A 13,784-nucleotide genomic window follows, 5' to 3' on the forward strand; every position below is an offset into this window, starting at 1 on the left:
ACGATAAAGTATACATAGAGTATTAATGTATCCTAAAATGTGACTTTTACCAGTTAAGAACGTATTATTATGTGATTAGAGGTAAAATAGTAAGGTAAACCTTTCATCATATATAAAATCTTCATGGTATAAATTTTGATATGATTGAAGATTAATTTCTCTTGCAAGCAAAAGTTTATTTAAAGGTGCCTTACAACGGAAAAGAATAATGTTTATTTTTACCTATCAATGAATGAGTATTTGCATGACTTGATGAATCGTCCGTAAATATCTAAGAGTTGAAAAAACAGCGATTCTTTAATAAATAAGATGCATAACTAAGTACCCTTAATAGAAAGGCACAAATGCCAAGTATTTCAAAGTAGTTGGCAAATATTTATAACATACAAGCCCTATGTTTTGTTTCTTTATTATATAAAGCAAAGAAAGATACATTAAACTAAAGTGCAATTTCATTTGTTGTACATAACGTATAAAAAAGTAGGTATCTAGTTTGAATTTTACGTTATAAAAAAGTAGGTATCTAGTTTGAATTTTACGTTATAAAAAAGTAGGTATCTAGTTTGAATTTTGTGAGCATTATGGTAGATTAAGAACTTAAGTAGGTATCTAGTTTGAATTTTGTGAGCATTATGGTAGATTAAGAACTAAGTTGAAGGATGCACCATTACATCATTAATATTATATAGTCTAAGACCTGGACGGCAAGGAAAGCTTTCAGGCATCTAAGTTGTTAACGGCCAGTGAAAAAGAAAAGACAAGCTCAGGATCCCAAAGGCAGGGGGAATGGGGGGCCTTCGGCCCTTTTTTGGATGGTGGGATTAATACATCTCGCTCACCCGAAACAAAGAAAGAACATCACCTTCATGAAGTAACTGGGATTTGTTTCATTTATGGTTGTTATTTTCTTTTTTACAGTTTCTTCTGCCTTGATGTTTATACTAACATTTTTAACAATAAGCATATGATTCTGATACAAGCTGACTTTGCACAAACAGACAGCTACCGGATTCCACGCGGAAAAACGACTCCCGAAAACACTGGTTTCACAAATATCTATATGCATTTACAAGTAGCAAAAAAAAACTAAGAGTACTCATGAGGCCAGTTTTCTAATATATATTACATAGATTTTTGTCGAATCTTACGAACTCAGTCCAAATGAAAAGAGCTTCAAACTGCAACTAATTTGTAGCCATCACCGTCAACGATTGGACTTCAAAGAAGCAGTGGAGGACATCAGCGTCGATGGCAACCATCCGCCATTGTCGTTTTTTAAACAGCGGATCTTGAAGCAAGCAGGCATTAGTCGGACAACGAAAGTTCCTCTTTTCTCGAGGGACTTCAGTTAAAATAATAAACTAATCTTAAAGGGATGCAAATCAATGCCTCTCACCTTGTCGGTACTGTATGTTCACACCTATGGTTGCATCAAAACGGCGGGTCTACGCGACGTTCGGAAACATAAAGATCTCCCCACGAACGCCTCTTTATCTCTCCTCGGGCGATCCGCGGAGTCTGACCACCTCCCAGATCTGATCGAACCAACCGCTGCGTGCCAACTATATCTCAGGTCAACCTGTTGGCTTATTTCGTCCTCCGACGTTCTCTTTTCGTGATTTGGTAGTCATCATTGGATTGAAGAACAAGGAGAGTGATTCACAGGTCCCCGTTGATTGATACTGACAATTGATCTTGTTGGTTCGGATGGTTGGTTATTCTTTCTTTTTTTGTTTATGGGAGATTTATTGGCTTGGTTGGTGACAGACGAGAAGGTGGGATTTGGTTTTCTTGTATCGGGAGCTGGTTCGCCTGAATTTGGTGTTAGTGAAGATGGGCACCTCTGATTGGTTCCTCTTAACGTTGCTTGTGGTGGAGTTGACGTTTCCAGGACATGGATTCGGTAATCGATTATGCTCGACGGAATTATTGTAATTCTGGCAACCATTCGGATAGGATGCTCTGTCTTGATTAGTTCGACTATATTATGATTGTTCATTTTTTAGTGGCGACTGGTGAGTGATTGCCTGGGACGTCCGCTGCAGAGAGAGAGAGAGAGAGGTCAATGGGAGAAGGCAGTCACGTGGATGCTGAGAAGAATGAAGAGGGTGAAGATTGATAACGCACGAGCTCACTCCAAAAAAATGAAGAGGGTGAAGATTGATAACGCACCAGCTCACTCCAAAAAATGAGGTGAGTCTCCAATGGCTCAGGCTGGCCGATTGAACTGGGAGAAAGGGAAAGGGAATGGAATAATGGAAAGAAGACGAAAGAGGTGAGGTGAAGCTTGTTCAATCCCTCCCTTTTCAATCCTACCATTCCCTCCAACCATTTAAAAGAACTACGCAGCCACTCTTTCCCCCTCTCCCTTCCTGTTCAATCTCTCCCTCCCAGTTCAATCGGCAGCCACTCTCTCCCCCTCTTCCTCCCTGTTCAATCGGCAGCCACTTCCTCCCAGTTCAATCGGCCAACTTTGGACTTGCTTGAAGATGAGAAAAAAGAGGATTAACATGGAAATGATTGAAGATAAGCAAAAGAGGCACGTCACCTCCTCTAAGAGGAGGAATGATCTCTTCAAAAAGGCGGAGGAGCTCTGCTCTGTTACAAGTACCACCATTGCCATCATCTGCTTTAGTGAAGAAGTAGGAAACCCCTTCACTTTCTGCCATCCTCCTCCTGCGGATGGCCACCAACAATTCCTGCAGCAGTACTATGGGAGTTCCAGTGGCTGCACCATCACTGCTGCTCCTTCCCAATCAGCACCCGTGGGTGAACCCAAATCGATTGGAGAAATTGTGTCCGTCTCAAGTTAGGAGGAGGAAATCAGCAAGAAATGAGGCTGCAACCTCAGTTGCAGAGCATGCAGGAGAAGGAGGCGACTCTCCTGGAGCCGGCCCGTGCCCAACCAGTGGAGGAAGGCCTGGTTGACTCAAGCATTAATCTTGTGAGTATTAATTGTTGTTATTCTTGGACTTCTCTACCTCCATTGCCATGGACCGATGTTTTGTTTTCGCCATCGTCATCATCCTCAATTCCATTGCCATCGACCGATGCCTTGTTTTCGCCATCGTCATCATCCTCAATTCCATTGTCATTGACCGATCGATGAAATGAAAGGGGAGGAAGGAAAAGGGGAAGCGTCTCTTTTGCTTATCTTCAATCATTTCCATGCTAATCCTCTTTTTTCCCATCTTCAAGCAAGTCGAAGGCTGGCAGATTGAACTGGGAGGAAGTGAAAGGGAATGGAAGAATGGAAAGAAGACGAAAGAGGTGAGGTGAAGCTTGTTCAATCCCTCCCTTTTCAATCTCACCCTTCCCCCCAACCATTTAAAAGAACTACGCAGCCACTCTCTCCCCCTCTCCCTCTCTGTTCAATCGGCAGCCACTTCCTCCCAGTTCAATCGACCAGCTTTGAACTTGCTTGAAGATGGGAAAAAAGAGGATTAGCATGGAAAGGATTGAAGATAAGCAAAAGAGGCACGTCACATTCTCCAAGAGGAGGAATGATCTCTTCAAAAAGGTGGAGGAGATCTGCTCTCTTACAGGTGCCACCATTGCCATCATCTACTTCAGTGAAGCAGGAAACCCCTTCACTTTCTGTCATCCTCCTCCTGCGGATGGCCACCAACAATTCCTGCAGCAGTACTATGGGAGTTCCAGTGGCTGCACCATCACTGCTGCTCCTTCCCAATCAGCACCTGTGGGTGAACCCAAATCGATTGGAGAAATTGTGTCCGTCTCAAGTTGGGAGGAGGAAATCAGCAAGAAATGAGACTGCAACCTCAGTTGCAGAGCATGCAGGAGAAGGAGGCGACTCTCCTGGAGCCGGCCCATGCCCAACCAGTGGAGGAAGGCCTGGTTGACTCAAGCATTAATCTTGTGAGTATTAATTGTTGTTATTCTTGGACTTCTCTACCTCCATTGCCATGGACCGATGCTTTGTTTTCGCCATCGTCATCATCCTCAATTCCATTGCCATCGACCGATGCCTTGTTTTCGCCATCGTCATTATCCTCAATTCCATTGCCATCGACCGATGGATGAAATGAAAGGGGAGGAAGGGAAAGGGGAAGTGCCTCTTTTGCTTATCTTCCATCATTTCCATGTTAATCCTCTTTTTTCCCATCTTCAAGCAAGTCCAAGGTTGGCCGATTGAACTGGGAGGAAGGGAAAGAGAATGGAAGAATGAAAAGAAGACGAAAGAGGTGAGGTGAAGCTTGTTCAATCCCTCCCTTTTCAATCTCACCCTTCCCCCCAACCATTTAAAAGAACTACGCAGCCACTCTCTCCCCCTCTCCCTCTCTGTTCAATCGGCAGCCACTTCCTCCCAGTTCAATCGACCAGCTTTGAACTTGCTTGAAGATGGGAAAAAAGAGGATTAGCATGAAAAGGATTGAAGATAAGCAAAAGAGGCACTTCCCCTTTCCCTTCCTCTCCTTTTATTTCATCTATCGGTCGATGGCAATGGAATTGAGGATGATGACGATGGCGAAAACAAGGCATCGGTCGATGGCAATGGAATTGAAGATGATGACGATAGCGAAAACAAAGCATCGGTCCATGACAATGGAGGTAGAGAAGTCCAAGAATAACAACAATTAGTACTCACAAGATTAATGCTTGAGTCAACCAGGCCTTCTTCCATTGGTTGGGCACGGGCCGGCTCCAGGAGAGCTGCCTCCTTCTCCTGCATGCTCTGCAACTGAGGTTGCAGCATCATTTCTTGTTGATTTCCTCCTCCTAACTTGAGACGGGCACAATTTCTCCAATCGATTTGGTTTTACCCACGAGTGCTGATTGGGAAGGAGCAGGAGTGATGGTGCAGCCACTGGAACTCCCATAGTACTGCTGCAGGAATTGTTGGTGGCCATCCGCAGAAGGAGGATGACAGAAAGTGAAGGGGTTTCCTGCTTCACTGAAGCAGATGATGGCAATGGTGGCACCTGTAAGAGTGCAGATCTCCTCCGCCTTTTTGAAGAGATCATTCCTCCTCTTGGAGAAGGTGACGTGCCTCTATTGCTTATCTTCAATCCTTTCCATGTTAATCCTCTTTTTTCTCATCTTCAAGCAAGTCCAAGGCTGGCCAATTGAACTGGGAGGAAGTGGCTGCCGATTGAACAGGGAGGGAGAGGGGGAGAGAGTGGCTGCGTAGTTCTTTTAAATGGTTGGGGGGAAGGGTGTGATTGAAAAAGGAGGGATTGAACAAGCTTCACCTCACCTTTTTTGTCTTCTTTCCATTCTTCCATTTCCTTTCCCTTCCTCACAGTTCAGTCGACCGGCCTTGGACTTGCTTGAAGATGGGAAAAAAGAGGATTAGCCTGGAAAGGATTGAAGATAAGCAAAAGAGGCACTTCCCCTTTCCCTTCCTCCCCTTTCATTTCATCAATCGATCGATGGCAATGGAATTGAGGATGATGACGATGGCGAAAACAATGCATCGGTCGATGGTAATGGAATTGAGGATGATGACGATGGCGAAAACAATGCATCGGTCCATGGCAATGGAGGTAGAGAAGTCCAAGAATAACAAGATTAATGCTTGAGTCGACCAGGCTTTCCTCCATTGGTTTGGCACGGGCCGGCTCCAGGAGAGCCGCCTCCTTCTCCAATTTGCTCTGCAACTGAGGTTGCAGCCTCATTTCTTGCTGATTTCCTTCTCCAACTTGAGACAAACACAATTTCTCCAATCGATTTAGGTTCACCCACGGGTGCTGATTGGGAAAGAGCAGCAGTGATGGTGCAGCCAGAACTCCCTTAGTACTGCTGCAGGAATTGTTGGTGGCTATTCGCAGAAGGATGATGACAGAAAGTGAAGGGGTTTCCTGCTTCACTGAAGCAGATGATGGCAATGGTGGCACCTGTAAGAGAGCAGATCTCCTCCACCTTTTTGAAGAGATCATTCCTCCATTTTGAAAAAGGTGACGTGCCTCTTTTGCTTATCTTCAATCATTTCCATGCTAATCCTCTTTTTTCTCATCTTCAAGCAAGTCCAAGGCTGGCCGATTGAATTGGGAGGAAGTGGCTGCCGATTGAACAGGGAGGGAGAGGGGGAGAGAGTGGTTGCATAGTTCTTTTAAATGGTTGGGGGGAAGAGTGGGATTGAAAAGGGAGGGATTGAACAAGCTTCACATCACCTCTTTCGTCTTCTTTCCATTCTTCCATTCCCTTTCACTTCCTCCCAGTTCAATCGGCCAGCCTTCGACTTGCTTGAAGATGGGAAAAAAGAGGATTAGCATGGAAATGATTGAAGATAAGCAAAAGAGGCACTTCCCCTTTCCCTTCCTCCCCTTTCATTTCATCCATCGGTCGATGGCAATGGAATTGAGGATGATGACGATGGCGAAAACAAGGCATCGGTCGATGGCAATGGAATTGAGGATGATGACGATGGCGAAAACAAAGATGTCAATTGAGGTAGAGAAGTCCAAGAATAATAAGATTAATGCTTTAGTCAACCAGGCCTTCCTCCATTGATTGGGCACGGGCCGGCTCCAGGAGAGCCACCTCCTTCTCCTGCATGCTTTGCAACTGAGGTTGCATCCTCATTTCTTGCTGATTTTCTCCTCCCAACTTGAGACGGGCACAATTTCTCCAATCGATTTAGCTTCACCCACGGGTGCTGATTGGGAAGGAGCAGCAGTGATGGTGCAGCCACTGGAACTCCCATAGTACTGCCGCAGGAATTGTTGGTGGCTATCCGCAGAAGGAGGATGGCAGAAAGTGAAGGGGTTTCCTGCTTCACTGAAGCAGATGATGGCAATGGTGGCACGTGTAAGAGAGCAGATCTCCTCCGCCTTTTTGAGGAGATCATTCCTTCTCTTGGAGAAGGTGACGTGCCTCTTTTGCTTATCATCAATCCTTTCCATGCTAATCCTCTTTTTTCTCATCTTCAAGCAAGTCCAAGGCTGGCCGATTGAACTGGGAGGAAGTGGCTGCCGATTGAACAGGGAGGGAGAAGGGGAGAGGGTGGCTGTGTAGTCATTTTAAATGGTTGGGGGGAAGAGTGGGATTGAAAAGGGAGGGATTGAACAAGCTTCACCTCACCTCTTTCGTCTTCTTTCCATTCTTCCATTCACTTTCCCTTCCTCCCAGTTCAGTCGGCCAGCCTTGGACTTGCTTGAAGATGAGAAAAAAGAGGATTAGCATGGAAATGATTGAAGACAAGCAAAAGAGGCACTTCCCCTTTCCCTTCCTCCCCTTTCATTTCATCCATCGGTCGATGGCAATGGAATTGAGGATGATGACGATAGCGAAAACAAGGCATCGGTCGATGGCAATGGAACTGAGGATGATGACGATGGCGAAAACAAAGATGGCAATGGAGCTATAGAAGTCCAATAATAATAAGATTAATGCTTGAGTCAACCAGGCCTTCCTCCATTGGTTGGGTACGGGCCGGCTCCCGGAGAGCTGCCTCATTCTCCTGGATGCTCTGCAACTGAGGTTGCAACCTCATTTCTTGTTGATTTCCTCCTCCCAACTTGAGACAGACACAATTTCTCCAATCGATTTGGGTTCACCCACGGGTGCTGATTGGGAAGGAGCAGCAGTGATGGTGCAGCCACTGGAACTCCCATAGTACTGCTGCAGGAATTGTTGGTGGCTATCCGCAGAAGAAGGATGACAGAAAGTGAGGTGGTTTCCTGCTTCATTGAAGCAGATGATGGCACCTGTAAGAGAGCAGATCTCATTCGCCTTTTTGAAGACATCATTACTCCATTTTGAAAAAGGTGACGTGGCTCTTTTGCTTATCTTCAATCCTTTCCATGCTAATCATCTTTTTTCTCATATTCAAGCAAGTCCAAGGCTGGCCGATTGAACTGGGAGGAAGTAGCTGCCGATTGAACAGGGAGGGAGAGGGGCAGAGAGTGGCTGTGTAGTTCTTTTAAATAGTAGGGGGGAAGGGTGAGATTGAAAAGGGAGACATTGAACAATCTTCACCTCACCTCTTTCGACTTCTTTCCATTCTTCCATTCCCTTTTCCTTCCTCTCAGTTCAGTTGGCCAGCCTTGGACTTGCTTGAAGATGGGAAAAAAGAGGATTAGCATGGAAAGGATTGAAGATAAGCAAAAGAGGCACCTCCCCTTTCCCTTCCTCCCCTTTCATTTCATCCATCGGTCAATGGCAATGGAATTGAGGATGATGACGATGGCGAAAACAGGGCATCGGTCGATGGCAATGGAATTGAGGATGATGACGATGGCGAAAACAAAGATGGCAACGGAGATAGAGAAGTCCAAGAATAATAAGATTAATGCTTAAGTCAACCAGGCCTTCCTCCATTGGTTGGGCACGGGCCGGCTCCAGGAGAGCCGCCTCCTTCTCCTGCATGCTCTGCAACTGAAGTTGCAACATCATTTCTTGCTGATTTCCTCCTCTCAACTTGAGACAGGCACAATTTATCCTATCGATTTGGGTTCTCCCACGGGTGCTGATTGGGAAGGAGCAGCAGTGATGGTGCAGCCACTAGAACTCCCATAGTACTGCTGCAGGAATTGTTGGTGGCTATCCGCTGAAGGAGGATGGCAGAAAGTGAAGGGGTTTCCTGCTTCACTGAAGCAGATGATGGCAATGGTGGCACCTGTAAAAGAGTAGATCTCCTCTGCCTTTTTGAAGAGATCAATCCTCCTCTTGGAGAAGGTGACGTGCCTCTTTTGCTTTTCTTCAATCCTTTCAATCCTAATCCTCTTTTTTCTCATCTTCAAGCAAGTCCAAGGCTGGCCGATTGAACTCGGAGGAAGTGGCTGCCGATTGAACAGGGAGGGAGAGGGGGAGAGATTGGATGCGTAGTTCTTTTAAATGGTTGGGGGGAAGGGTGAGATTGTAAAGGGAGGGATTGAACAAGCTTTACCTCACCTCTTTCGTCTTCTTTCTATTCTTCCATTTCCTTTCCATTCCTCCCAGTTCAGTCGGCCAGCCTTGGACTTCTTCTAAATGGTTGGGGGAAGGGAGAGATTGAAAAGGGAGGGATTCTCCTGTATGCTCTGCAACTGAGGTTGCAACCTCATTTCTTGCTGATTTCCTCCCAACTTGAGACGGGCACAATTTCTCCAATCGATTTGGCTTCACCCACGGGTGCTGATTGGGAAGGAGCAGCAGTGATAGTGCAGCCACTGAAACTCCCATAGTACTGCTGCAGGAATTGTTGGTGGCTATCTGCTGAAGGAGGATGGCAGAAAGTGAAGGGGTTTCCTGCTTCACTGAATCAGATGATGGCAATGGCGGCACCTGTAAGAGAGCAGATCTCCTCTGCCTTTTTGAAGAGATCATTCCTCCTCTTGGAGAAGGTGACGTGCCTCTTTTGCTTTTCTTCAATCATTTCCATCCTAATCCTCTTTTTTCTCATCTTCAAGCAAGTCCAAGGCTGGCCGATTGAACTGGGAGGAAGTGGCTGCCGATTGAACAGGGAGGGAGAGGGGGAGAGAGTGGCTGCGTAGTTCTTTTAAATGGTTGGGGGAAGGGAGAGATTGAAAAGGGAGGGATTGAACAAGCTTCACCTCACCTCTTTCGTCTTCTTTCCATTCTTCCATTTCCTTTCCCTTCCTCCCAGTTCAGTCGGCCAGCCTTGGACTTACTTGAAGATGGAAAAAAAGAGGATTAGCAAGGAAAGGATTGAAGATAAGCAAAATAGGCACTTCCCCTTTCCCATCCTCCCCTTTCATTTCATCCATCGGTCGATGGCAATGGAATTGACGATGATGACAATGGCGAAAACAAGGCATCGGTCCATGGCAATGGAGGTAGAGAAGTCCAAGAATAACAAGATTAATGCTTGAGTCAACCAGGCCTTCCTCCATTGATTGGGCACGGGCCGGCTCCAGGAGAGCCATCAACTTCTCGTGCATGCTTTGCAACTGAGGTTGCAACCTCATTTCTTGCTGATTTCCTCCTCCCAACTTGAGACGGGCACAATTTCTCCAATCGATTTGGCTTCACCCACGGTGCTGATTGGAAAGAAGCAGCAGTGATGGTGCAGCCACTGGAACTCCCATAGTACTGCCGCAGGAATTGTTGGTGATTATCCGCAGAAGAAGGATGGCAGAAAGTGAAGGGGTTTCCTGCTTCACTGAAGCAGATGATGACAATAGTGGCACGTGTAAGAGAGCAGATCTCCTCCACCTTTTTGAAGAGATCATTCCTCCTCTTGGAGAAGGTGACATGCCTCTTTTGCTTATCTTCAATCCTTTCCATGCTAATCCTCTTCTTTCTAATCTTCAAGCAAGTCCAAGGCTGGCCGATTGAACTGGTAGGAAGTGGCTGATCGGGGAGGGAGAGGGGCAGAGAGTGGCTGCGTAGTTCTTTTAAATAGTTGGGGGGAAGGGTGGGATTGAAAAGGGAGGGATTGAACAAGCTTCACCTCACCTCTTTCGTCTTCTTTCCATTCTTCCATTCCATTTCCCTTCCTCCCAGTTCAGTCGGCCAGCCTTGGACTTGCTTGAAGATGGGAAAAAAGAGGATTAACATTGAAAAGATTGAAGATAAGCAAAAGTGGCACTTCCCCTTTCCCTTCCTCCCCTTTCATTTCATCCATCGGTCGACGGCAATGAAATTGAAGATGATGACGATGGCGAAAACAAGGCATCGGTCGATGGCAATGAAATTGAGGATGATGACGATGGCGAAAACAAAGCATCGGTCCATGGCAATGGAGGTAGAAAAGTCCAAGAATAACAAGATTAATGCTTGAGTCAACCAGACCTTCCTCCATTGGTTGGGCACGGGCTGGCTCCAGGAGAGCCGCCTCCTTCTCTTGCATGCTCTGCAACTGAGGTTACAGCCTCATTTCTTGATGATTTCCTCCTCCCAACTTGAGACAGACACAATTTCTCTAATCGATGTGGGTACACCAACGGGTGCTGATTGGGAAGGAGCAGCAGTGATGGTGCAGCTAGAGCTCCCATAGCACTGCTGCAGGAATTGTTGGTGACTATCCGCAGAAGGAGGATGGCAGAAAGTGAAGGGATTTCCTGCTTCACTGAAGCAGATGCTGGCAATGGTGGCACCTGTAAGAGATCAGATCTCCTCTGCCTTTTTGAAGAGATCATTCCTCCATTTTGAAAAAGGTGACGTGACCCTTTTCCTTATCTTCAATCCTTTCCATGCTAATCCTCTTTTTTCTCATCTTCAAGCAAGTCCACGGCTGGCCGATTGAACTGGGAGAAAGTGGCTGCCGATTGAACAGGGAGGGAGAGGGGGAGAGAGTGGCTGCGTAGTTCTTTTGTATGGTTGGGGGGAAGAGTGGGATTGAAAAGGGAGGGATTGAACAAGCTTCACCTCACCTCTTTCGTCTTCTTTCCATTCTTCTATTCCCTTTCCCTTCCTCCCAGTTCAGTCGGCCAGTCTTGGACTTGCTTGAAGATGGGAAAAAAGAGGATTAGCATGGAAAGAATTGAAGATAAGCAAAAGAGGCACTTCCCCTTTTCCTTCCTCCCCTTTCATTTCATCCTTCGGTCGACGGTAATGGAATTGAGGATGATGACGATGGCGAAAACAAGGCATCGGTCGATGGCAATGGAATTGAGGATGATAACGATGGCGAAAACAAAGATGGCAATGGAGGTAGAAAAGTCCAAGAATAACAAGATTAATGCTTGAGTCAACCATGCCTTCCTCCATTGATTGGGCACGGGCTGGCTCCAGGAGAGCCACCTCCTTCTCCTGCATTGCTCTGCAACTGAGGTTGCAACGTCATTTCTTGTTGATTTCCTCCTCCCAACTTCAGACAGACACAATTTCTCCAATCGATTTGGCTTCACCCACGGGTGCTGATTGGGAAGGAGCAGTGATGGTGCAGCCACTAGAACTCGCATAGTACTGCCGCAGGAATTGTTGGTTGCTGACGATGGCGAAAACAAAGATGGCAATGGAGGTATAGAAGTCCAAGAATAATAAGATTAATGCTTGAGTCAACCAGGCCTTCCTCAATTGGTTGGGCACGGGCCGGCTCTCGGAGAGCCGCCTCCTTCTCCTGCATGCTCTGGAACTGAGGTTGCAACCTCATTTCTTGCTGATTTCCTCCTTCCAACTTGAGACGGGCACAATTTCTCCAATCGATTTGGCTTCACCCAAGGGTGCTGATTGGGAAGGAGCAGCAATGATGGTGGAGCCACTGGAACTCCCATAGTACTGTCGCATAAATTGTTGGTGGCTATCCGCAGAAGGAGGATGACAGAATGTGAAGGGGTTTCCAGCTTCACTGAAGCAGATGATGGCAATGGTGGCACCTGTAAGAGTACAGATCTCCTTCGCCTTTTTGAACAGATCATTCCTCCATTTTGAAAGAGGTGACATGACTCTTTTGCTTATCTTCAATCATTTCCATGCTAATCCTCTTTTTTCTCATCTTCAAGCAAGTCCAAGGCTGACCGATTGAATTGGGAGGAAGTGGCTGCCGATTGAACAAGGAGGGAGAGGGGGAGAGAGTGGCTGCGTAGTTCTTTTAAATGGTTGGGTGGAAGAGTGGGATTGAAAAGGGAGGGATTGAACAAGCTTTTCACCTCACCTCTTTCGTCTTCTTTCCATTCTTCCATTCCCTTTCCCTTCCTCGGAGTTCAGTCGGCCAGCCTTGGACTTACTTGAAGATGGGGAAAAAGAGGATTACCATGAAAAGGATTAAAGATAAGCAAAATAGGCACTTCCCCTTTCCCTTCCTCCCCTTTCATTTCATCCATCGGTCGATGGCAATGGAATTGAGGATGATGACGATGGCGAAAACAAGGCATCGGTCGATGGCAATGGAATTGAGGATGATGACGATGACGAAAACAAAGCATCGGTCCATGGCAATGGAGGTAGAGAAGTCCAAGAATAACAAGATTAATGCTTGAGTCAACCACACGGGCCGGCGCCAGGAGAGCCATCTCCTTCTCCTGCATGCTCTGCAACTGAGGTTGCAACCTCATTTCTTGCTGATTTCCTCCTCCCAACTTGAGACGGGCACAATTTCTCCAATCGATTTAGCTTCACCCACGGGTGCTGATTGGGAAGGAGCAGCAGTGATGGTGCAGTCACTGGAACTCCCATAGTACTGCCGCAGGAATTGCTGGTGGCTATCCGCAGAAGTAGGATGGCAGAAAGTGAAGGGGTTTCCTGCTTCATCGAAGTAGATGATGGCAATGGTGGCACGTGTAAGAGAGCAGATCTCCTCCGCCTTTTTGAAGAGATCATTCTTCCTCTTGGAGAAGGTGACGTGCCTCTTTTGCTTATCTTCAATCCTTTCCATGCTAATCCTCTTTTTTATCATCTTCAAGCAAGTCCAAGGCTGGCCGATTGAACTGGGAGGAAGTGGCTGCCGATTGAACAGGGAGGGAGAGGGGGAGAGAGTGGCTGCGTAGTTCTTTTAAATGGTTGGGTGGAAGAGTGGGATTGAAAAGGGAGGGATTGAACAAGCTTCACCTCACCTCTTTCGTCTTCTTTCCATTCTTCCATTCCTTTTCCCTTCCTCCCAGTTCAGTCGGCCAGCCTTGGACTTGCTTGAAGATGGGAAAAAAGAGGATTAGCATGGAAAGGATTGAAGATAAGCAAAAGAGGCACTTCCCCTTTCCCTTCCTCCTCTTTAATTTCATCCATCGGTCGATAGCAATGGAATTGAGGATGATGACGATGGCGAAAACAAGGCATCGGTCGATGGCAATGGAATTGAGGATGATGACGATGGCGAAAACAAAGATGGCAATGGAGGTAGAGAAGTCCAAGAATAATAAGATTAATGCTTGAGTCAACCAGGCCTTCCTCCATTGGTTGGGCATGGGTCGGCTATCGGAGAGTCGCCTTCTTCTCCTGCA

The 13,784-nt window shown here is 46.5% G+C and overlaps 3 protein-coding genes across 3 annotated transcripts; 1 reads left to right on the forward strand and 2 right to left on the reverse strand.

Annotated features, from left to right (window-relative positions):
• The first annotated feature begins 3,448 nt into the window (after positions 1-3,448).
• LOC116267053 (MADS-box protein SOC1-like) lies at positions 3,449-5,091 on the forward strand. Its single transcript, XM_031648602.1, has 2 exons — positions 3,449-3,700; positions 4,855-5,091. Exons 1-2 carry the CDS (start codon positions 3,449-3,451, stop codon positions 5,089-5,091), a joined length of 489 nt encoding a protein of 162 aa, XP_031504462.1.
• Positions 5,092-9,777: 4,686 nt separating this feature from the next.
• LOC116267055 (agamous-like MADS-box protein AGL29) lies at positions 9,778-10,191 on the reverse strand. Its single transcript, XM_031648604.1, has one exon. The coding sequence runs from the start codon at positions 10,189-10,191 to the stop codon at positions 9,778-9,780; it is 414 nt and encodes a 137-aa protein (XP_031504464.1).
• Positions 10,192-12,898: 2,707 nt separating this feature from the next.
• Positions 12,899-13,222, reverse strand: LOC116267056 (agamous-like MADS-box protein AGL29). Its single transcript, XM_031648605.1, has one exon. It carries the CDS (start codon positions 13,220-13,222, stop codon positions 12,899-12,901), a length of 324 nt encoding a protein of 107 aa, XP_031504465.1.
• Positions 13,223-13,784: the final 562 nt, after the last annotated feature.

The sequence above is a fragment of the Nymphaea colorata genome, chromosome 13 (genome assembly GCF_008831285.2).
Source record: "Nymphaea colorata isolate Beijing-Zhang1983 chromosome 13, ASM883128v2, whole genome shotgun sequence".
Lineage (NCBI taxonomy): Eukaryota > Viridiplantae > Streptophyta > Magnoliopsida > Nymphaeales > Nymphaeaceae > Nymphaea > Nymphaea colorata.

Coding starts and splice junctions, on each gene's coding strand:
- LOC116267053 (XM_031648602.1), top strand. CDS start 3,449: ATGGAAAGGATTGAAGATAAGCAAAAGAGGCACGTCACATTCTCCAAG. Junction 3,701..4,854: donor CTCCTTCCCAATCAGCACCT/GTGGGTGAACCC, acceptor GTACTGCTGCAG/GAATTGTTGGTGGCCATCCG.
- LOC116267055 (XM_031648604.1), bottom strand. CDS start 10,191: ATGGAAAGGATTGAAGATAAGCAAAAGAGGCATGTCACCTTCTCCAAG.
- LOC116267056 (XM_031648605.1), bottom strand. CDS start 13,222: ATGGAAAGGATTGAAGATAAGCAAAAGAGGCACGTCACCTTCTCCAAG.